This window comes from Culex quinquefasciatus, chromosome 2, assembly GCF_015732765.1.
Source record: "Culex quinquefasciatus strain JHB chromosome 2, VPISU_Cqui_1.0_pri_paternal, whole genome shotgun sequence".
Classification (NCBI taxonomy): domain Eukaryota; kingdom Metazoa; phylum Arthropoda; class Insecta; order Diptera; family Culicidae; genus Culex; species Culex quinquefasciatus.
The window spans coordinates 48,449,595-48,472,392 of NC_051862.1; the positions used below are offsets into that span (position 1 = coordinate 48,449,595).

Below are 22,798 nucleotides of genomic sequence, written 5' to 3' on the forward strand. Positions count from 1 at the left end.
TTTCAGCACCGGCAATTGGCATGTAAGATGTTATAATTTACAGCCGCATTGAATCGTGTTAACACCGTACGAATGTATGATGCGACGCCACCGCCTCCCCTCCCCCTCCCGAGGCACTTTACAGCTGATCGTGACACATTCAAAGGACGGCCCCTGGCGAATCGTGAGCGCGCGTAAACACGTTCAAAGCTGCAAGGAAAACACGCGCCGAAAGCTGCGAAAGCTGGAGCACAAAACAGTAGTAAATTTAAAATTGATTTTCAATTCGAACATAAATTTACGAGCCGGGGTGGTTAGCATAGAAGAAAGGGCGGAAAAGCATGCAGAAGCTGTGCCGCGCAAAGTTTTTTTTTCCGAGGGTTTTCGAATCGGTACAGTCACGGAGGTCAACAGGAAGTAAGGCAACTGAGTGGGATAATGAGCGTGCCATTTTAATGCAAAATTTAACAAATTTTCTGACAATTTAGTGCGCTTCATTTTTTTAATCTTCATCTTTTTAATATGATACCACAAGAAAATCTGAAATTTATTCTGGACTACTAGTAGCTAGTAACTGCTAGAAGACTTGTGAAACTCAATGTTCGATTTTATTCGTATTTTTACCTGAAATGAGGTAAAAGAAGAGGAGGAGAAATTTCTCATAGTGAGGATTTTGAAACAAATAATTAAAATATTACAACCAAAAAATATATATATTGGGCCGTTGCAAATATTTTTTCAACCTTATTCATCGGATTTTTATTTATTTAATTTTTTCATTTCAAATCCCTTGAAATAATAATATGCTATACTAAATAAAATGTATTTTCTTGAAGAGTGCAGTTCTCTACAATATCGGAAAAACAGATTTTTTTTTACAAAAACTCTAATTTGACAAACTCAGCACCCTCAATTTTTTTATTCTTATTTGATATGGTTTACACAGCAAAAAAAGGAGTAATCCAGCTCAGTATGGGAAACCTACTTGACCGAAATGTCAAGCTCATATATGCGTTCATCCTTTCCATTCTTCAATGCTCTGATGTCTTGCTGTTGGTGCTGGGTGTGAATCCCATCGGTTGCAACTTTTTTTTGTGTTTACAAAAATTGTACGTGCAGTGTGCAATATTAAGTGTCTCTTTTGACGAAGGTGATGTACATGCTTTTGCATGCGATTTAACCATCGGATTTTTTTCCGTGTAGTAGACAAAAATTGTCTATTTGGAGCTATAGGGTAGGACGGACGTTTTATTTCTGGCCAGTTTTTAATTTATTGAAAAAAATGAGTGTTTTTTGGAAAGTACCGAAAATGCACACAACAAAATACATATATACAAAAAAATCATTTTTAAACGAAGAATTTAATTCTGAATCGAAAAGTACATCTGTAAAATTTTAATAAAGTGCAACGTTTTAAAGTTAAAGCCATTTTTAAGCTACATTATTCAAAAAAAATGTTGTTCTATCCTTTTCTTTTACACAATTCTATACGACAAATATTTGACATTTTTCATTACATTCTTAACGTTGTTACTTTTGCTTATGTTTCCCACCTTCAACAAAAAAAAATCATGACATTTCATATTATGAAGAAAAAATTAAATTATTCTCAAAACAATGTAAGTGTAACTATGCAATTTTGGTTTGTATGAGACATCGGAAAATCGAATCAAGAACAAAAAAAACTTTTTTTTTGGTTTTTAAGAATAAACCTATTTTTTATTATTATTTTTCTTTACTTTTTACATCCAATTCGAGTTTTGCAAACCCATTTAAGTCAAATTTATGAGTTTAATTGCCTGTCAAATTATAAATTACCTTTTTTCAATATTTCATCACCACCATTTTTGCCGCCATTTTTGATTTCAAAATTCTAAATCGCTTTAGGGTAGCTAAGCTTGACAGTCAAAAAAACATAAACACTTTTTTTTCGTGATTCGATTATCCGAAGTGAAATGTTTCCAAAGCCTTCGGATAATCGAATCTGCCGAGCTTCCGTGGCCGTGAGGTTCGCCTTGTAAGCGAAAGGTGATGGGTTCGATTCCTGTCTGGCTCGGCAAAGTCAGATCCCGGAAAAAAGAGTAAATCAGCTCACTGGGAATACTGACCGGTAGGGAATGGGTTTCGACTAACGGCGTGTTGGATTTCCGATCCAGAGGTCGTGAGTTCGATTCTCGTACCGGGATGATGCAGTTAAAAAAAAATTCAAAATATCATACGAAATTTCTACGAACAATCACATACACCAGTAAAAGCACAAGAAATATTTGCTCGGATTTTTTTTTATTTGAAACGATATATTTACGTCAAGGCAACAAAGTCTAGGTGAAATATTAAAAAAGTTCATTCTTCAAGAATTTAAAAAAACGTACTGTTAGAATCAAATCAAACCTCGTCTAATTTTATTATATCCTATTTAAACAATTACCATCTTAAAACAAACTTTCACGGATAGAAATCCTGAATATGGCAAATTTGTAATTATTGAATTCACAGCAAAAAATCCGATGGTAAAATCGCATGCAAAAGCATGCACATCACCTTCGTCAAAATAAAAACTTAATATTACACACTGCATGTACAATTTTTGCAAACATAAAAAAAGTTGCCACCGACGGGATTCAAACTCAGCACCAATAGTAAGTACTGGCGCCTTAGCCCGCTCGGCCATCAGACCGATGAAAAATGGGAAGGATAAACGTATATATGAGCTTGACATTTCGGTCAAGTAGGTTTCCCATACTGATGGGCTACATATTTCAGGGTGTAAAATCACATAAAATTGCATAAAATAATGCAACATTTATTTTACACCCAGGCCTTTTACACGCAGCTGGATTACTACCTTTTTAGCTGTGTAATAAATATTAGCAGTTACTAAAACAAATATTAGGTCTTCATGATTTTTCTCTTAGTTCGTGAAAAAATATTGGCCGTCTTTCCCTCATTTATTTTAGATATTTTTAAAAACTGAAATAAAAATCTTTTTGAATTTCGTCGCCATCGTGCTAACTTGTCGTACGGGCATTTTGGGCCAAATTGAGTTAAGAACGCCATTTTGTGCAGCTCACAATGCCTCACCTTTTGACCTTCACAGATCCCCAAAATTCGATTTCAATCCTGAGATATTCAACAAAAACCGAAAAAACTCCGTGCATTTTTGTCACTTTACATATGAAAGTAGTTTCAATCTTGTCGTGCTATCTTGTCACTCCATGAAAATTGATGTAAGTGCGACAAAAGGCCAAAGGGATTTCAGGCCAGGAAAGTCAGGATGCGTTTGTCGCACGTACAAGCTAGACTACCGTAAACATTTGTAATTATAACTCGGGACTCCAGCAACCAACTTCAACCAAACTTTGGGACAATGCACAGAATGGTCAGCCAAACAAAACGTGTTTGTTATTGTTTACATTGCGTGCTCTCGTTTTTGTATATTCAAGGTCAAACATTAAAACGCGTTTTTCTCGGATCGTCAAAATGGCGGGTGCGACAAGATAGCACGACGACGTCGATTTGTCAATTCCGATCAACACAGCAAATAAAGTAGTAATCCAGCTGCGTGTAAAAGGCTCGGGTGTAAAATAAATTTGGCATTATTTTATGAAATTCTGTGTAATATTGCCCCCTGAAATATGTAGCCCATCAGCATGACAAACCTACTTGACCGAAATGTCAAGCTGACATATATGTTTATCCTTTCCATTTTACATCGGTCTGATGGCCGAGCGGGCTAAGGCGCCAGTCCTAACTGTTGGTGCTGGGTTTGAGCACCGTCGGTTGCAACTTTTTTTTTTTTTGTTTACAAAAGTTGTACATGCAACGTGTAATATTAAGTGTATTTTTTTTACGAAGGTGATGTGCATGCGATTTTTCCATCGGATTTTTTGCTGTGAATTCTATGAAAATGTAGTTCATGAAAAGCCTGTAGTTGGTTGGAGGTTAAAACATATTTATTACATTTATTTGATTTAGTTGATTTTATATTAATTTTCCCTTAGTGTTGCCACTTTTCCACCCATCTCTCCTATCAACTATCTCTGGCACGGCTCAAACTACTTCTTAGATCACCGTATACGCAGCAATTCTTGCGGAAAGCTCAATGCTACCATCATCATCACCACCATCAGCCAGAGGCCGTGGCGCGTGAACATGGCCATATTTTGTGTTTATTGGATTTCTATGTTCTGCATCCATCCATGGGGAATCACGCTCATAATTAACGATGCACAAGGCGTACGGTGCCGACGTGTGCAATGCTATGCTCTTTACACACTTTTTAACTAGACCCGTAGATGCTGATCTTGTAGCAGAAGAGAGATGGTGAAGAGCGTTGGAATGTCTCAGTTTGTTAAACATTGTCTCACATTTTTTTTTTTTGAAGGCTCTTTCAAAAAAAAATTTTTTGTGCCCAATAATCGATATTATTTACATTTCAAAGTATAGATTTTGATTAAATAAAAAAATAATGATACAAGTATTCATAGGTGCGTCTAAACCTCAAATCGCTGAAAAAGATGTTGCCAAGTCAGCCAATTTCCTAGCAACATCTTGACCACCTTCTACACAACCTTCAAGCGACCAGCGGGAAAATGTTAATATTTAGATGTAATACGTAATGGGTGATGTTTCTTCCCGGCAAGCCGACAAGCCTGAAGACCATGCTCTCCGCGTAGTTTCTTATACCATTCAGTGGCATCGATATGATCCACACCCACAGAACTTCACAGCTGCTGCAGCAACAACCGTCTAATCCTAACCAAACATCTCCTAGGAGGCGAACAGACTCCGTTAAAACATATTTTCTCACTTTAAATGGAGCCCCGTAGTGATTTATTGGAGTCCGTCTAATAGACGTGTCGGTCAAACTTGAAAGGGCGGACCCCTCCGGGTTCGGACATCTCCGGACCGCGGAGGTCGCTGGACGGACAAGCGAAACACCAAAAGAGCAGATACACTCAGTTGATAAATTTCTAGATAGAAATTGACACTAATAATTTTATGGAACCTTATTTTTTTAAAAATCGATTTAATCTCATCCAAATGTAATGGACATTTTGGTCTAAAATCGAAAGTTGATTTGGGTCATTCTCCGCCAACTCATACGGAATCGGAATAGTTGAAACTTTGCTTCAAGAAGTAATTTTGATCCTAGATCACGAATCCGAGGTCCTTTTCAGATAGATGGTACGACGACGACCCCTTCCATTTTTATGGATTTTTTTGTAAGTAACGTTTCTAAATTATATAAATGACATTTTATGTTAAAGGGACTTTGATGTAAAATAAAACGATTGATTTTATTTAATTTCTTAAAAAAAATATTTTTGAAATGATCTGTCTGTAAAAAATCGAGACATGTCATTTAATGAAAATTTTTTTGTACGTTTTGAATCAGCAATAACCCACAGAAGTAATTTCTCATTTGTAAAAAAAATCAATTCGCACACTTCTACTCCATTGAGTGTACCTCAAAAATTTTCTTAGTTTAAACATGAGTTCATGTACGCCACCACCACCACACGGTCGGTAAATAAAATTGTTGATGGCAGTTCACGATCCCCAATTAGTTTCGAAGAGCTGAGGCAATTTATCTTCGCGTGGTTTTCGCGGTCTCAACGACTAGTGCTGCTAAAACCACCACATTTTCCCCAACAGCTTTATAGTGTTTTTGTTCGCGAAAATAAAAGGGTGTAACGCACCACTCGAACATAGCCTAACCCGCCAGGGAAGAGGTTCAGCCTCGCGCAGCATAACCTGGCGGAGGTGGAGGTCCCTCTAATGAACGAGTGCTGTTACACCGTCGACCGGAGATTTAACAAGCATAACATACGGGGAGAGGGTAGGGGGAAGTTGATGGTGTCGACTCGAGTCAACATTCTTCAACACTTTACATTGATGGGCCATTGTTTTAGGACGGGGTGGCCACTGGGTTTTAGCAAACACCTTTCTTGAAATCCCGGCCGGAGAGGACCAGCCTTGATCTAGACCAGCTGCGTCGTCCGTATGTTCGAAGATTGTGTGGGGCACGTAGGGTTAATTGAACACTTTGGTTTTCGCGTGTGTTTGCGAAAAAAGGGTCAAGCAAAATTTGTTGCGGCTAATCGATTTATACTGCTCGATATTGGAAGTGTGCTGGTGCGATAGTGCAGACCGCAAGGATCGCTTGTGGTGAGAGCCGGAACGAATGTGAGTAAATATGATTTTTGTAACGTAATCTAGATCTTACGGTTTAGATACGGTTGTTGAAGGGAGGTTGAAACAGGAATGTAAGCGAAAGTGGTGGAGCTGGAATTTGGGTATTTTAAATCGTGACTTTTATTGAAATAAGTTTAATGTTCATACTTTTTTTTGTTCTCAATTATAGTTCTTATTTGATTATCATCCGGCGACACATGTATTAAATGTTTGTTTTTATATATATTCTTACGGATTATCTCATTTCCTTATTGCAGGCCTTGATGCAGATTAAAATCAGGATGGAGCAAAAAATAAGGTGAATATGGAAATGCATATCCAGACAACCAAAATCTACTTAAAAATTAAAATACCTCTGAAACTCCATAAATTTTTATATTTTCTAATGTTTAAACTACGTACGATATGCGAATTAATCCTTATTTGTGCTTTTTTTGTACAAATTAAAATTTGTCCATACAAATTCCATGTCCAAAGAAATTTTTTTGAATTAAAAAAGTTTTCCCAAACAAGTGTCTGCCAAATTTTGAAAACATGTCTATCAAAGTTGTATGTAATTACAATATTCTTTAAATATTACCCTTCTACAGCCTTACCCCGTCTCTAGACGGGCTTTCACCTAAAAATCCATTTTTCGACCAATTTATGATCTTTAAAAAGCATTGGAAAGAAGAACTTTAGAAATTTATGAAAATTTTAAGGTTGGAAGTTTAATTTTTTTCTGTGCCTATGCCAATATTTTTAAAAATGCCCTTTTTTTAGGGGTTTATTTTGGTTGTGTTTTTTACTAACATTTCCTATATTTCCAGTAAAAAAAAGTATGCAGTAATTTTTGTAGTGTCCCAGACTATGTCACTACACATTTTTACAATTTATAGCAGAAAATGTGAAAAACAAGCAAAAATTGAAAAGGTAAGTGTAAAACCGTGAAAAAATTAGATACGCAAAATGTAATTATATAAGGTGGTAAAATAAACCAAATACTACCAAAACAAACATAAACCAAATAAGATAAATGCAAATTAAAATACTAAAAATGAAACAAGAAAACCATAAAACAAGAGAAGTAATGTTTTTCGTAGAACAAAAGTTGCTCCTGAAAACGGGAAAAAATCGAAAAAAAATTTGGCCAGTAGAGAGTTAAGACTCAATTTGCAGCACTTTGTCTTAGATTTTTTTTTTCAATATCATGTTCAAATAGCTGCATAACTCAGAAATGATTGCTGATTCAACAATTGAATTGAAAAGTAATGATATTTGTGATGTTTTCTACTGAATGCAAAATGATTTTTAAAAGCAAATGTTCTACATTTGCTCAAAAGATTTCTTTTTCCTTTACCCTTTGAAGCCCAATCGATTCCCAAATATAAGAATTCACCAAAAGTTATTTTCTCAACCAAATTCTTCAAAAAACTAAAAAAAAACAATCAAAACGCCAAATTATGGATTTTCATTTCAGCAAAATAGATAGCTTTGAAATACTTTATGCTTCTCAGAAATCATCACTTTTGCAGAAATAAAATTTATCGAATTTCAGCGAAACAAAGTTGGTGTGAAGGATGACGTGTTTTATCTAGCTTGGTAGATGCTTTTTAGAAGTTAAATTTTTAAGAATTTGAGGATGTTTTTGACAAACATCCTCTGTACTTGAAGTTAAAATATGTGTGCAGTGTTTATTTTTCTTGCTTTAACTATGATTGTTTATAATTTGTTGAATTTAGTTAGAATATTTTTGAATGATTTTTAAATAAAAAAAAATAATATAAACAAGCAGAATAATGAAAAACATACACCAAGAAAATAAAAACAATTTCAACTTTTTTGCACGTTAAGGAAATTAGGTGTTAAAGAAGAAAAACATTTAAAACAGCTCACATAAAAAGGTGATTTAATATTAAAAATATGAAGTATTGTTAAGGCCAATATAAATATTATTAAGAGTCTATCACCCTTCAAATTTGACTCTGTAAAATCATGGGCAAAACATAATGTATAACAGAAAATAGAAATTTTCCTTAAAACAAATTAATAATCAAAAATAAACTTATTTGAAAACATTCAAAAATGTAATTTTTTATTTTCAATGATTTTCCGTGATTTTTTTTATTTGGATCAAATCCCTATAACCAAAAAAGCAATTTTGTGTCATTAATTCGCTCATACAAGGCGCCATACAATGTTGTTACGAAAATCTGTATATTTTTTAGCAATTTCATGATCGATTTGGTAGCTCGGGAAAAGTTGTAGGAATTGATGAAGACTTTTCAGAGAAAACGGCTCACGGAAAATAGTAGTTTATGCAACAAGTTGCAAAAATAGGATTTTTTCAGCACGAGTCGTACATTTATCCAACGAGGTTCACCGAGTTGGATAAATACGAAGAGTGCTGAAAAAATCATGTTTTGCAACGAGTTCCATACAATTTTTTTGCAATTCCAAAAAAACACACACTGAGTGAAATTTTAAGTCAAATTTTCATGTATTTTGTCAATAAATCGTTTAAATCAAAAAAAATGTTGAAAAGTGTTACTTTTAAAAACAAGTGCTGAAAAGTTCAACTTTTCAGCACCCATTTGAGGGCTGAAAAGTAGAACTTTTCAGCATTTATTTTGAAAAGTGTTGCTATTCGATTCTGTTATTTTCGGTACAGAAAAGTAGGCTATTTCGTCGTTCAAGAACGACAGGAAAAGTGAGTAGTTTCATGACGGAATTGCAAAAATGTTTTTTTTTTGCGATTTTTGCCGCTGACTTATGATTTTTTTTTTTGTGCTTTTGGAAAAAAATATAATCCTACCCGAAAAAAATTCAGTCAGTTTTGAATGTAAAACTCAATTTTCGATCGAAAAGTAGTCAACATTTTTTTAGTAAAGCCCGCCATTTTCGAGATAAAGTTTGAAAAATATAATAAATATTTTGGCCCTTTTCTATTGTTTTTTTTTACATTTCAAATGTTAGTTTTGAATTTGATTTTTTTTCGAAAACTGGCTGATTTGTTTAAAAAGTGTGGTGATCAATTTACGATGATTTTTTTTTTTATAAGGTGGCAATTCCATTTTTAGCACCTTCGCCATTTGATTTTTTTACGTTTAATAAATATTATTTTTGTGCTAAAACCGTCCCTCAAATTGGTACCCCATCAGCCCTTTGAAATCCAAAGCTCATACTGCGGCGAGCACGCGAAAACCCCCTTCGGGGATGTCACATTAATTTTATCGTATGTGTTCTTATAAATTGAAACGTTCCGTAATTTATTGATTATTATTTTCACAGCAGCCAGCCAGCCAGCCCAGCCTCACGGTCTGTGCGAGACTGTGCAACATTGCCCCCAACATACCACAATGGCGGCGATGACCCACCCGGGGGCCAGACTCCGGGCACGAATCATCCCCCCGTGGAGAATGCCGCTGACTCTGGAGAATGTGTCATTACCGGCTGTGATTTTGTTTAAAGTGCACAGACGAAAATTTGGAAATTTGGTTTTGATTTTTGAAATTTTTCTCTATTTATTTATACTAATTTAATTAAAAAAATAAATAAAACTTTTAGTAGTTTTCAATAATTGCTTACAGTGCAAAGTATCCCCCTCTGGAAACATTAAAGCCTAAGCCTTAACACCACAGACAATGCGACATAATGATGTGCGGAAAAATGCAACCTTCCCGCGCGGAAGATATTCATTCGCGCGGCAGGAATTCCCCTCGGTTCTGGAGAGTGAACTCTATTGAAACGTCTTAATAATATCATAAACTAGTGCAGAATGTGCGGAAAATCGATGGTGTTTGTGTTGTGTGGCACATTTTTTTTTTCTTTTTTGCTTGAAACCTTAGGGAATTGACCGCAGAAGTGTTGCCAACAGCAGTGTGGCACACGGCGCGGGCTGTCAAAGTGAAATGTTTTCAATGGGGGCATTATTAGATGCTGGTGGCGCGCGGCTTCAAAGGGTGAAGAATTGAGTTCGTTAAAATTGATTCAATTTATGAGCTGGCCGAAGGAATATGCCATCAACGACATGGACTGTGGTCACTAGCATTGTTGATGGTCTATTGTGAAAAAGAGATGTTTTTTTTATTATTTGGAGTTGAAATTTTAATTCAAGAAGATTTCAAAAGTGGTGAGTCATTTTGAAGTTAGAAACCCCTTAAAACGACGAATATTTTTTATATGTTTTTGTTGAAAATTCATTTTATTTGCAGAAAATTCATTTTATTTTATATTTTTTTTATTATTTTAGCAATTTGTATTTAAAAAAGCACTGATATTTTGTTAGTTTGTAAGAAATAAATGGAAAAATGTTTTTTCAGGGATAAAGAACTTTCACAAAGTTTTTTTATACTAATAATTCAATCAAAAGTTTCCAAATTATCGACGATAAGAAAATGAGCAGATTGGGTAGCACTTAAAAATATGCAGACTAGCATGCCCAAAATATGGTACTTTTTTCAAAACCTCCACAAGCTGAACATTGTTCTTTTAGCTATTTGAACAATTTTATTCGATTTCGTTGCAAATGTTCTCAATCCCGAAAACATAGTATTGTTTCCAAAATCTGAAAAAAATGTTTACGGTATTGGGAACATTTAGATATTTGAAAATTCGACACAATAGAGCTACCGGAATGTTTCCAGAATACATGATTCTTCCTTTTTTTCATTCATTATTAAACCATACCTCAGCAACCAAATGTTGGATTTACAATGTCAAAAAAGTGAACATTTTCTCCGATATGAACACAGCACTATTTTTATAATTGCAAATAGACATTTTCTGCAAAAAAGTGTACTTAATCTAAATTTCACAAAAAATATATACCGATTGAAAATTAAATTTGACACCCAAAAACTTCCAAAAATATAATAATGAAAAATCTATTTTTTCAAAAATGCATGCTCTATAGCTTAAAAGTTGCCACTTTTGGTTTCATCAAAAGGGGTTAAGATAACCAAAATCGAGTAAGGCCGTTGCAAATATTTTTTGAAGTTTATGTCCCTCTCCAAGGTCAAGGGGGGGGGGGGAGAAAATAGAAATAAAATAACAAGCCATGGTACACACATTTTAATGAAAAAAGAGTTTTAAAATGCATTTTACACCTGCCTAGTTGTATTGCAATCATTAGTTTTCAAAATATCTACAGTATGTAAAAAAAGTATTTACACCCCTTGGGCACTATGCATATTTTGTGATGAAACATGTAACAATTTAAAGTTTGACAGAAACCTAGTACTACGTTTTTTTCAGAAACTCATGCCGAACATTTTGCTACAAAAAGCTCATGAAAAGATGTTTTCTATAAAAAGTTGTATAACAAATACTATTACAAAAACAAAAAAGGTGCAAAAAAAGTTTGTACACCTTTCGAAAAATTAACATATATGAAGTTATTTGTTGACAAATCACCATAAATTCAGTCTCTCAACTCCAAATAGGCTTCCTTGACTGATTAAAAAAATAATTTGGATTAAATATAAAGTTTACTAACTACTTAGTATAAAAGTTTATATAACTCTGGAAATTCTATATAAAACTTATGTAAACTTAATTTTGCAAAGTTTTAATTTAACTAAATGTCAATATATTACCATAGAATTGCTAAATAAACACTTTGGAGTAGGAATAACACCGTTTTGGGGGTCTTTGTATGGATAGAATAGATTTTTCGTTGGAATTTCGTACCAACTCGGAATTACGTCTTCGGAAAATCCGCCGGCATCCGAACCGGTCCACGATTCACAAGTCAACCTGTTTGGCATCGGAAAGGGCATAAAATTTCCGATCTTTTGATACCCATACATCCAGGTTTTCTATAAAACCCACGTTGTTAAATACCTGGGCAAAAAGTAAGTTTGATCCACGAGAACAAAAATTACGAAATCCCATACATTTTTGGCAGGTTGCTCAAACGAAACCATAACAACGTTTTTGCCTAGGTATTTAAAACGTGGGTTTTATAGAAAACCTGGATGTATGGGTATCAAAAGATCGGAAATTTTATGCCCTTTCCGATGCCAAATAGGTTGACTTGTGAATCGTGGACCGGTTCGGATGCCGGCGGATTTTCCGACGACGTAATTCCGGGTTGTTACGAAATTCCAACGAAAAATCTATTCGATCCATACAAAGACCCCCAAAACGGTGTTATTCCTACTCCAAAATGTTTATTTAGCAATTCTATGGTAATATATTGACATTTAGTTAAATTAAAACTTTGCAAAATTAAGTTTAGATAAGTTTTATATAGAATTTCCAGAGTTATATAAACTTTTATACTAAGTAGTTAGTAAACTTTATATTTAATCCAAATTATTTTTTTAATCAGTCAAGAAAGCCTATTTGGAGTTGAGAGACTGGATTTATGGTAATTTGTCAACAAATAACTTCATATATGTTAATTTTTCGAAAAGTGTACAAACTTTTTTTGCACCTTTTTTGTTTTTGTAATAGTATTTGTTATACAACTTTTTATAGAAAACATCTTTTCATGAGCTTTTTGTAGCAAAATGTTCGGCATGAGTTTCTGAACAAAACGTAGTACTAGGTTCCTGTCAAACTTTAAATTGTTACATGTTTCATCACAAAATGTGCATAGCGCCCAAGGGGTGTAAATACTTTTTTTTACATACTGTATATATTGACGAACTTTATTTTTCAGCAAAAAAAAACCTTTTTGCTTACTGTGCAACGGTATTTCGCAAAAAAACACAATATTTTTGGTCGATCCTAGACATGCTAAATATGATTTTCAACGCAGGAAAAAACATTTCAATTGGTTTTCAGTTGATAAGACTTCTATTTTCATTAAAATTTTGAAGTTTTTTGGAAAAAAAAATTTGGCCCCAGATTTCTTGGTCCTTTTTTAAAGCACCCCCCCCCCCTTCCCCCTCTTTCAAAAAAGTTCAAAAAAGCTCCAAAGAATCAGGGGGCAGAAATTTTTTTCCAAAAAACTTCCAAATTTTTATAAAAATAGAAGTCTCATCAACTGAAAACAAATTGAAATGTGTTTTCCGACAAAAACTTTTAAAAATATTTGCAACGGCCTTATTGTGGCGGAATCGAAAATCTTGTACATTTTTTTCGTCTCCCCAATTTTCTTTCAAAAAATCATTTTTATCATCACTTGGCCAAAATTAAATTGTCCCTTAATGCAAACCTTGGCCAGAGTCGAGGGATATAGCAAAAAAAATGCCTTTGGGCTTTTCAATTTTATCAAAATATGAAATCACTTACATCGAGCTTTTGTTGAAAAAAGAACAAAAAACAAGACATTTTTTTCTTTCTCTTCTTCTGCAAAAATCCTTATCATGATCTACATCATTGCCTAAGACACCAAATCGATCAGGAAATCCCTTTTCAAAATACTGATTTTCGAATATTTCGACTTGTTTGGAGAAACCAATGACGCAAATTGGATGGAGAATGTTTTATCCAAATCAAATAAAACTTTCAGTATTTAATCACAGGTCAATAAAAGAGAATAGTTTTTGGATTCACCCTTCCCTTCCAAATAACAGTATCAATAAACTTTTTACGTCGACATCTAGGTTTTTTATTTTTTGGAAATGGTTTAGCAAACTTTTTTATGTTTTTAGGAGTTTTTGAATACCCTTGACTCAAGGCGGTTTTAAAACTCTCAAAATAATGATTTTACGTACGCTTTGCTGTAAATTTTCATCAAACTGCTTTTAAATTTGGTTGTTTAATGACGTTCAAATTTAATTGAGTAATTATGTAACATTCGGAGTTATTGTTTCGGCGTAGAAAGTGTGAAAGAAAGTTTGAAAATGCTTGATAACATAGATGTGAAGTTGCTGACTTACTTCCCTTTATCCTAGGACCAGTTAAGTAAAGTTTTGTTTTTATTCATGTTGCTTTCTGTTTTTATTTGTTGCCAAAACAGTCGAATTGCATTTCAATTCTTCCCTCGATGCAACAATGTTTTAGTAATTTGCCAGTTTGTCCGCAAATGGCATCGATCATGGGGTTGGGAAATAACCCACAACAAACTAGCACCTTCAGGGAGCCCACTCATTTGTTTTCCAGTCCTTTCAAAGTCGCACTCCAAGCCGCCGGAGTCCTCCGGGTACGATTCGATAGTCGATTACCGGCCCCGTGTATATTGTATTGGCAAATTGTTCAATTGCGCGCGGCAGCGAAATCAAAACACCATTAAATGGACTTGGAACCCCCCTCAAACGTTTCTTATGAGCTGGGCGATGAAAAATTGAGACCCCTCCAGGGCCAGAGTCCTAGCCAAACCACGCCGGGCCAAACAAGTTCATTTAGGACGCAATAAAATAAATAGCATCAAAATTAAGCAACATTTTTCACGGCGGCTCTCGAACCATAAGGCAAAATTAATGCTTTTATGATGTGCCGAGGTGCACAAACAGTCACCCCCGACCGTTCCTTTAACCCAGCCATAACAGTCTCTAATGTCTTACTCAGTGAGCCTGAAGTAATACGAGGATCGGTTACACAGGGGGCGAATAAAAAATGGCTTGTAGGGTCATAACGGCTCAAGTGACGGTAAAAAGACACAAAATCGAACCTCTCCAATTAACAATAACATGAGTGGACCTCGCGGGCAAATTGGCCCGTGCTGATGCTGATTAGCGAAATTGGCCGTAGTTTGTAGAATGTTGCACTTGGGAATGGAAGGAAAACTTTTGTCAATAAATCGTCACTGTCGTGCTTACTTGTCGCACTGAATTTTGGGTCAAATTGAGTTAAGAACGCCATTTTGTGCAGCTCACAATGTCTCACCTCACAGTTCCCAAGATTCGATTTCAATCCTTAGATATTCAATTAAAACCGAAAAAACTCCATGCATTGTTCTCACTCGTCATATGGCAGAAGTTTCAATCATGTAGGGCTATCTTAACACACCCTAAAAATTGATGTAAGTGTGACAACTGACCAAAGGGATTTCACGTCAGAACGCGTTTGACACATCAACCAAATTGTATCAAACTTCAGGACAATTGTGGTTTGGTTGAGCGTTTTAGCAGAATGCATTACTGTGAATACAAAGAGACGAGTTGTTCCTTTTAATTCCGCTATATATTTTAATATCTTGACAGATACGTATTTCGTCTACTACTTGCAGACTTCATCAGTGTTCTGTTCTCGACTAGTCGAGAACAGAACACTGATGAAGTCTGCAAGTAGTAGACGAAATACGTATCTGTCAAGATATTAAAATATATAGCGGAATTAAAAGGAACAACTCGTCTCTTTGTATTCAGGACAATGTACAGAATGGTCAACCAAACAAAACGTGTTTGATTTGTTTACATTGCGGGCTCTATTTTAATGTTTAATAAATTTTCAAAGCGGAAATATATAAATTTTAACATAATATCTAATTTGAAAAGATCATTTTTGCAAAGCAAATGGAATCAAAATTATTTTGTTTGTCCCGAAGTTGATCTTTTAGGGATTTTCGGCCCATAGCACAGCTCAGGAATTTCAAATAAACTTTTCGCCATGGAAACATTTGAAGAAACCACGTCAAATGCTGACATCACCCGTTTTATGCTACCCTTTTACAACCTAATCACATTACACCAAGTTATCTAAACACGAATTTACAGCCTTGTAGACACGTAACTCGCGATCACCTCTTTCAACCAACCAATCCAAACAGCAGTTCCAACCACTCTAAATTGCCCTCCGTAAAAATATGTCCACACTCCTAATGCCTTATACTGTGAATAACGATTTATTTAGTAATAATGCGCAAACTCCTTGCAATTCCCACTTTACGACCATTTCCTGAACGACCTCAGCAAACAACGATCATAAACCACCGACTCCTTGATTGCCACCGCCGTTGCCGCGCGTCCAATTGTCAGCAGTGTTGCCAACTCACAGCATGAGCCGGCAACCCTGACGAGAGTTGGCTGCGGCGCGGGCATAAATTCCGCGGTGATTTATGGCAATCATATTTCGTTTGCAATCACCGCCAATATCTCGTGGAAGGTGAACGAAAAATAATTTGAAGATTTTATACAAATGATTTTCTCTACTATTTATTGTAGCCCCGAGGGACGATTATTGTTATGAATGTGCAAAGTTTTCGACTTCCTCTTTTTTTTCTTTTTAGCCTGTTGTTTCCTCAGGGAGCTCTAAATTGCAGTTCGGCATTAGTAAACGACTTCAAACAACCGCAGTGTGGCCATTTCGGAACCGCTGATTAGTGTCCAGAATCTGCCACACCAGACGGAGTGCCCCCTGGAGGTAATAACAGTCCCCTAACTTTTGACACTTGATCGTAGGAGTCTACGCCGGAGTCGCCGACGCCGCTTGCTATGTAATTTTTCAATCGAAGTGGGATTTTGTGGACCAGAAGATTTCCTGCATTTGATACTAGCTACTGGCCTACTAAGTCCCAACTTGTTTGGAAATTGAACAACAGATAGCAAGCCAACTCAGGGGCAACGTCAGCTTCAAGAATGGTTATCAGTAAGATCATCAACAAAACCTTTAAAACCATGCACTGAGTTGGGATTTTCGAGTGACATTAACGTTCCCAAGTTCTGGCGGACGGAGAACACTTTCTCCGTTTTGCACTTCGTAATGCCCTTGGAAATCCCAAAATGTTGCATGCCACAACGTTTAACTGCTGAACCACTAACCTTGTGCACCTCGTTGATGCGGCAGTTTTCGCGCTTTCGGACCCGGAACTCCATCGTGGACTCACTAATTGGATGCACTTTAGCACGACACGGTAAGGCACTGTTTCGTGAACATGTGCGCAACACTGAATGATTAAAACCACAATAAAAATATTAATTAACAACACAAAATACACGAAACACATTTACACCACTTGAACTAGTTGAAAGCAACGACTGAAGTGTGATCAATGTCACAACAAATAAGATAAAACAATAGATAAAGTAAAACACTAGGGTGGTTATCAAAAAAGCAGACAAAAATTAAAGAAGATGTGACAAGTTAATCTGTAGGCTACGAAGTTACTAGTTACTTTGTTTTTTTTTTATGTGAAAATCTGACTTTTTGCAGATTTCAAATAATTGAAATAATGGCAATGGAAGACATCAATAATATTCAGAGAAAATAGATATGAAATCAAATAAAGAGAAATGCTTTGTTAATAACTAATCCTATCTTTGCAATATATAATTTCTCTAGCTTAGCTATCATTTCAATCCCAAGATAAAGTTATAAAATTATACTGCCTCTTATCGACATTCCGCATCTATCCTGGTCTGAACCTGCTCTTTATAATCCCACTAGATAAACTTATAACGAAGCAGAAGCCAAAGCAGAAACAAAAGACTGCAATTTATATGCAAATTGTCCATCCGTTTTACAACGGTAAGCTCGCCCAAATGGGACACCACACTCTAGCTCCGGACTGGACTGAAATCGGATCGCTGCTGATGGATCGAGATGGATAGATGTCAGCCTGATGCCGATCTACGCTGCATACATACGCAACGCACACAAGCATCAATGCCGCACAACTGTAACAAATTAGCCAATCGACTGTGAGGTAGGTACCTAATAGAGTTGACAGATTGACCGCGGCAGATAATCGATTCTGTGCCGAAAGGTAGGTGAGCTTGAGGTTCGGCGGGCAAATTATGTGAAAAAATATTTAATAAAAAAATTGATTGCCCAATGATAGATTTTAACAAAGTATCAACCATTGTAATTTGTGTAATTTGAATTAAATGAAAAAATAAGAGCGATTATCAAACTTTTCTATATTTGAAGTCTTACTTTTATCACGTATTTTCAAATTTACAAAATAACAAATCTACAAAAACGTCCATTAATTTTTTTAAATTAAGTCATTGAGAAGCTTCAGACAACAATACCATTTCATTTTTTACAGCCAAGGTCCATACAATGCCAAATTTCTTACATGTGCAATTTTGACATCTTTAGCAGTTCAAATATCGACTTCTAATTTAACATAATTTTATTGAAAAATTGATTCCACAATTTCCAAAGAATATAATTTTGACAGAAGTTCATTTTTTCACTGGGTAATTCTCCGCCAACTCACACAGCAGTTGCCCCGACCCCTCTTCGATTTGCGTGAAACTTTATCCTGTATTGTGCTGTATTTTAGTAAAACATATCTCCAGTGCATGGGGCCAGACCAGTTTTTCACTATAAACTAATTTTTAAAAGACTTTTAAATGTTTGAATATGTTTTCTGATAACATAAAACCATGAAACTAGTATAAAAAAAAACTTGATTTAAATTTTCAAAGATTGTTTAAAAAATAATAAAGAAAAATATTATTCAAAAAAAAGAATCCAGCAAAAATTAATAAAAAAAACAAAATAAGAGAATAAAAAAAGTCGAAACATATAAAAAGCTCGATTCAATCTTTCTAAATTAACAAAACAAAACTGAAACAAAATCATACTTCAACAATAAAAACCAGTGAAAAATACAAAAAACTCAAAAGGTGAATGTTAAAAATCAACAGGAAAATGTTTAATAAGGGACCATCCATAAACAATGTGGACACATTATGGAAATCTGAGCCCCCCTTCTAAAGTGTCCACTTGATTTATGGTTTGCATAAACGTTTGAACGTTGATTTAAAAAAAACGCCCAATTGATTAGTAACAGAGTTTCATTAAAAAACTATTTTCGTTTGTTTAACTAAGTCCATACACTAGGAAAATCACGATAACTCGTTACGTTTATAAGCAAACCCCTTAGGCTGGTACAAATATTTTTAAAAGTTTTTGTCACCCCCCCTTCAAAATTGGCCCGAAAACTCAGGGGGCAAAAAAAATATTTTTACAATAAACTTCAAAATTTCAATGAAAATTCAAGTGCAACCAACTGAAATCAAATTAAAATACATTCTCCTGCGTTTAAAATCATTTTTAGCATGTTTGGGTTTATTAAAAAATCTTAAGATTTTTTGAAAATTTTCGATGCAAAATCTTTTTTTTCGATACAATTTTTGTTTTTGTCAGATCTTAGATTTTTTGAAAACTAACGATTGCAAAACAACTGAACTAGTGTTAAATGCATTTTAAAACACTTTTTTCATTTAAATGTGAAGACTATGGCTTGTTATTTAAATTTTTATATTTTTTTATTTTTTTGCCCCCCCCCTTGACCTCGGCCAGGGCCGAGGGACAAAAACTTTTTTAGATATTTGCATCGGCCTTATGTTTAAATACCATAATTTTTATAATTATCTGCTCTACAACTTCATAGAGCATTGTTACACTCTAAAAAAAAAACCTTGCAAAGGTAGAAAAAACACGAAATTTAAAATGATTTTTTTTGCTCTAAATGAAAAATGACCCTTCTTGTTCAATGTAGATTCGAAAAGTACATTAAATTTCCCTTAAAATGACAAGTTCCAAAAAAATTTACAATCGAGTAACGGAAAATGGCAGAGTTTTTTTAAAACTTTTTCAGTGTTTTTTGATGAAAAATACGTGTTTTGGATTTCTAAGTACGCCATCAAATCGGGCGTCCCTTCGACATCAAATTTCTATCTCATCACCGTTTCAGGCTGTATATTATTTAAAAACACCTATTTTTTTGCATGTTCAAAAATGGAAGGGGTCGTACCGCCACTCCGTCACGAGATATCGAAAAACGCATATTGCTGATTTATAAATTTTAAATCAAATAAAGCCTATTTATTTATTATTTATCTTATAACAAATTATGAATTTTGCACGACAAATTAAAAAAAAAAGGTTTTCTGAAAATGTATTTATAGTTTGCAATTTTTTCATGGCAGCATAAATGCAATGTTGTACAAGCATTTCTGGGGTTTTTTTTTTTTTTTTGAAAAGGTCCTATAAACCAAATTTTCAATTTTTGCTTTTGGGTGTTTTTAGAACCGCCTTGAGTCAGGGGTAATCAAAAACACCCAAAAAGCAAAAAAAAATGAAAATTTGGTTTATAGGACCTTTAAAAAAAAACTCCAGATTTTGTCTCATTTTTTGTTTAGAAAATACTTCAAAAAGATAGAAAATATATAATCCAAAACATAGTCTTATATGATTACAAAAAAATGTGAAATATTTCTGTAATTTTGTAACAATTACTATAATCCTGGAGTTTTTTTCCAATAAACCTTATTTCCAGTTTTTGGGTGTTTTTGAAACCACCTTAAGTCAGGGGTATTAAAAAACACCCAAAAAGCAAAAACTGAAAATTTGGTTTATTGGACCTTTTCAGAAAAAAAAACTGTAGAATTGTTGTTTTCATTAAAAAAAATGTGAAATTGGTTTTAAATTTTTAAGTCCATTGCATAACGCTTATTTATGCATTTTAAATCAAATAAAGACTATTTCTCTGGTAAGTTTGCAATAAGTCCAAACAGCCATCGTATCCTCCGAAATGTAATTTTAACTGTTTTGTGTGAACTGAAGAACTGAACAAAAAACTTTTTCGTTTACAACTGGCGCTTAGGACCTTTTGAAAAGTAAACCGAGATTTAATATATTAACAAATAATGAAGTTTGGTCCATAATTTTTTTTTATAGAAGCGTATGTTCTACGTTAAACAAACCATTTCGTGTATTTTTTTGTTTAGGAAATTTCGAAAATCAGGTTTGCAATTTTAAAATTTATGTTTCGGGACAATCCATAAACCACATGGGCACTTTCTTGGGAATCTGTTACCCCCCCCCCCCCCCCTCTTTTACTTTTATGTATGGATCGTTGACAATCACCAAACCCGACAAAGGTTACCAGGTCTAAATTTTAAAAATCTGGCAATGTATCAATAAAAAATCTGGAAAAATCTGGCAGACGAATATCTAACAGTTTTGAATGGTGAAGGGGAAGGAATATTTGGATTGATTTGTAGAATTTAGATGGTTTGACTGATTTTATGGCCACACAATTGATGAATTGCCATTTTCTTTTAGATAAACACATGCAATTTTTTTCGATCTTCATTTTAATCAAAAAGTTGTTCAAAATGGCCATAATGTGAAAAATCTGGCAAAATCTGTCCATATGTGCCACAGAGAAAGATGACACTTTATTCTGGCTGACACTTGAAAAATCTGGCATTCTCAGATTTATCTGGCAACCTGGCAACTTTGCTAAAGTGTACACGTGGTTTATGGATGGTCCCTTCTCTGAACTCAAATATTTCCTCTTAAATACTCCAAAAAGATCGGGAAACATATAATTCAAAACATAGTCTTATATGATTGCAGAATAATGTTTAAATATTTCTTTTATTTTGTAATAGGGAAAGTCAGTTCATCTTAAAGCATTCTAGAGGACACATTCAAGATAATCGCTTAAAAATTAGTCAATCACAAGTTGAACTCGAGTGATTTATTGCATATTGCATGAAATTTAGAGACACCAAATTTAATACTTAAAAAAAATATTTTTTGTCCGATGACAATATAATTTTATGACGAGGAATACGGGTAATTAAATCTAGAGTCAACTAAATTACTGTTGGGCAGAGAATAACAACACAGTTAAAAAAAATCATGGTAATATTACATCTGGGAAGGGGTACATCTTTAACGTCAGAAAAATGCGTAATTTTACCTCAGAAAATGTGTAATTTTATCACTTTATGGCTGGATTTTCATGGATCATGCAACGACATCGTAAGCACGAGCATCGAAATTTTTACGATGCTCTTGGATGGCGTTATGACTTAGCTATGACTCAAACCTAAATAACGGGCAGACCGCCATTTTGCCCGCAAGCGTTTCAAGAAGGAACGGTAGAAAATGGGAGAGAAACGCTTGGGGAAACGTCAACACAAAGCAACACGTGCACGGAAAAAACCAAAGATAAAAATTTTAGACAAATGCAGGGGAACTTTAATTTAGAACCATTCAAAATTTATTTTCGGATAGCACAAAATAATATTAATATTAATAATGTTTGGCAGCATTTAGTAGAGCACGACAAAATAGACCAAAATAAGACCGGCGAGAACGGGAAGTATCTAATTATAGATCGAAAAATCAAAGTATGCTATTTGAAGGGACTGAAAAATAATTGATAGATGGAGCCATATTGATATTGAGAAAATTGACAGCCAGAGAGTCAACTGTACAAACATGGGGTGAATTGAAATTCTGAAATTCAGAAATTTAGAAATTCAGAAATTCAGAAATTCAGAAATTCAGAAATTCAGAAATTCAGAAATTCAGAAATTTAGAAATTCAGAAATTCAAAAACTCAGAAATTCAGAAATTCAGAAATTCAGAAATTCAGAAATTCAGAAATTCAGAAATTCAGAAATTTAGAAATTCAGAAATTCAGAAATTCAGAAATTCAGAAATTCAGAAATTCAGAAATTCAGAAATTCAGAAAATCAGAAATTCAGAAATTCAGAAATTCAGAAATTCAGAAATTCAGAAATTCAGATATTCAGAAGTTCAAAAGTTCAAAAGTTCAGAAATTCGGAAATTCTGAAATTCTGAAATTCCGAAATTCTGAAATTCTGAAATTCTGAAATTCTGAAATTCTGACATTCTAAAATTCTGAAATTCTGAAATTCTGAAATTCTGATATTCTGAAATTCTGAAATTCTGAAATTCTGAAATTCTGAAATTCTGAAATTCTGAAATTCTGAAATTCTGAAATTCTGAAATTCTGAAATTCTGAAATTCTGAA

The 22,798-nt window shown here is 34.3% G+C and overlaps 1 protein-coding gene across 2 annotated transcripts in view; it reads right to left on the reverse strand.

Annotated features, from left to right (window-relative positions):
* LOC6051795 (protein cortex) overlaps window positions 1-17,034 on the reverse strand; it is a 108,427-nt gene extending 91,393 nt beyond the window's left edge. For both annotated transcript variants that reach the window (XM_038257558.1, XM_038257557.1), the window contains exon 1: window positions 16,809-17,034. In XM_038257558.1, coding sequence (XP_038113486.1) covers window positions 16,809-16,862 — 54 coding nt within the window. In that variant the 5' untranslated portion in view covers window positions 16,863-17,034. The remainder of the gene's footprint in view (window positions 1-16,808) is intronic.
* Window positions 17,035-22,798: the final 5,764 nt, after the last annotated feature.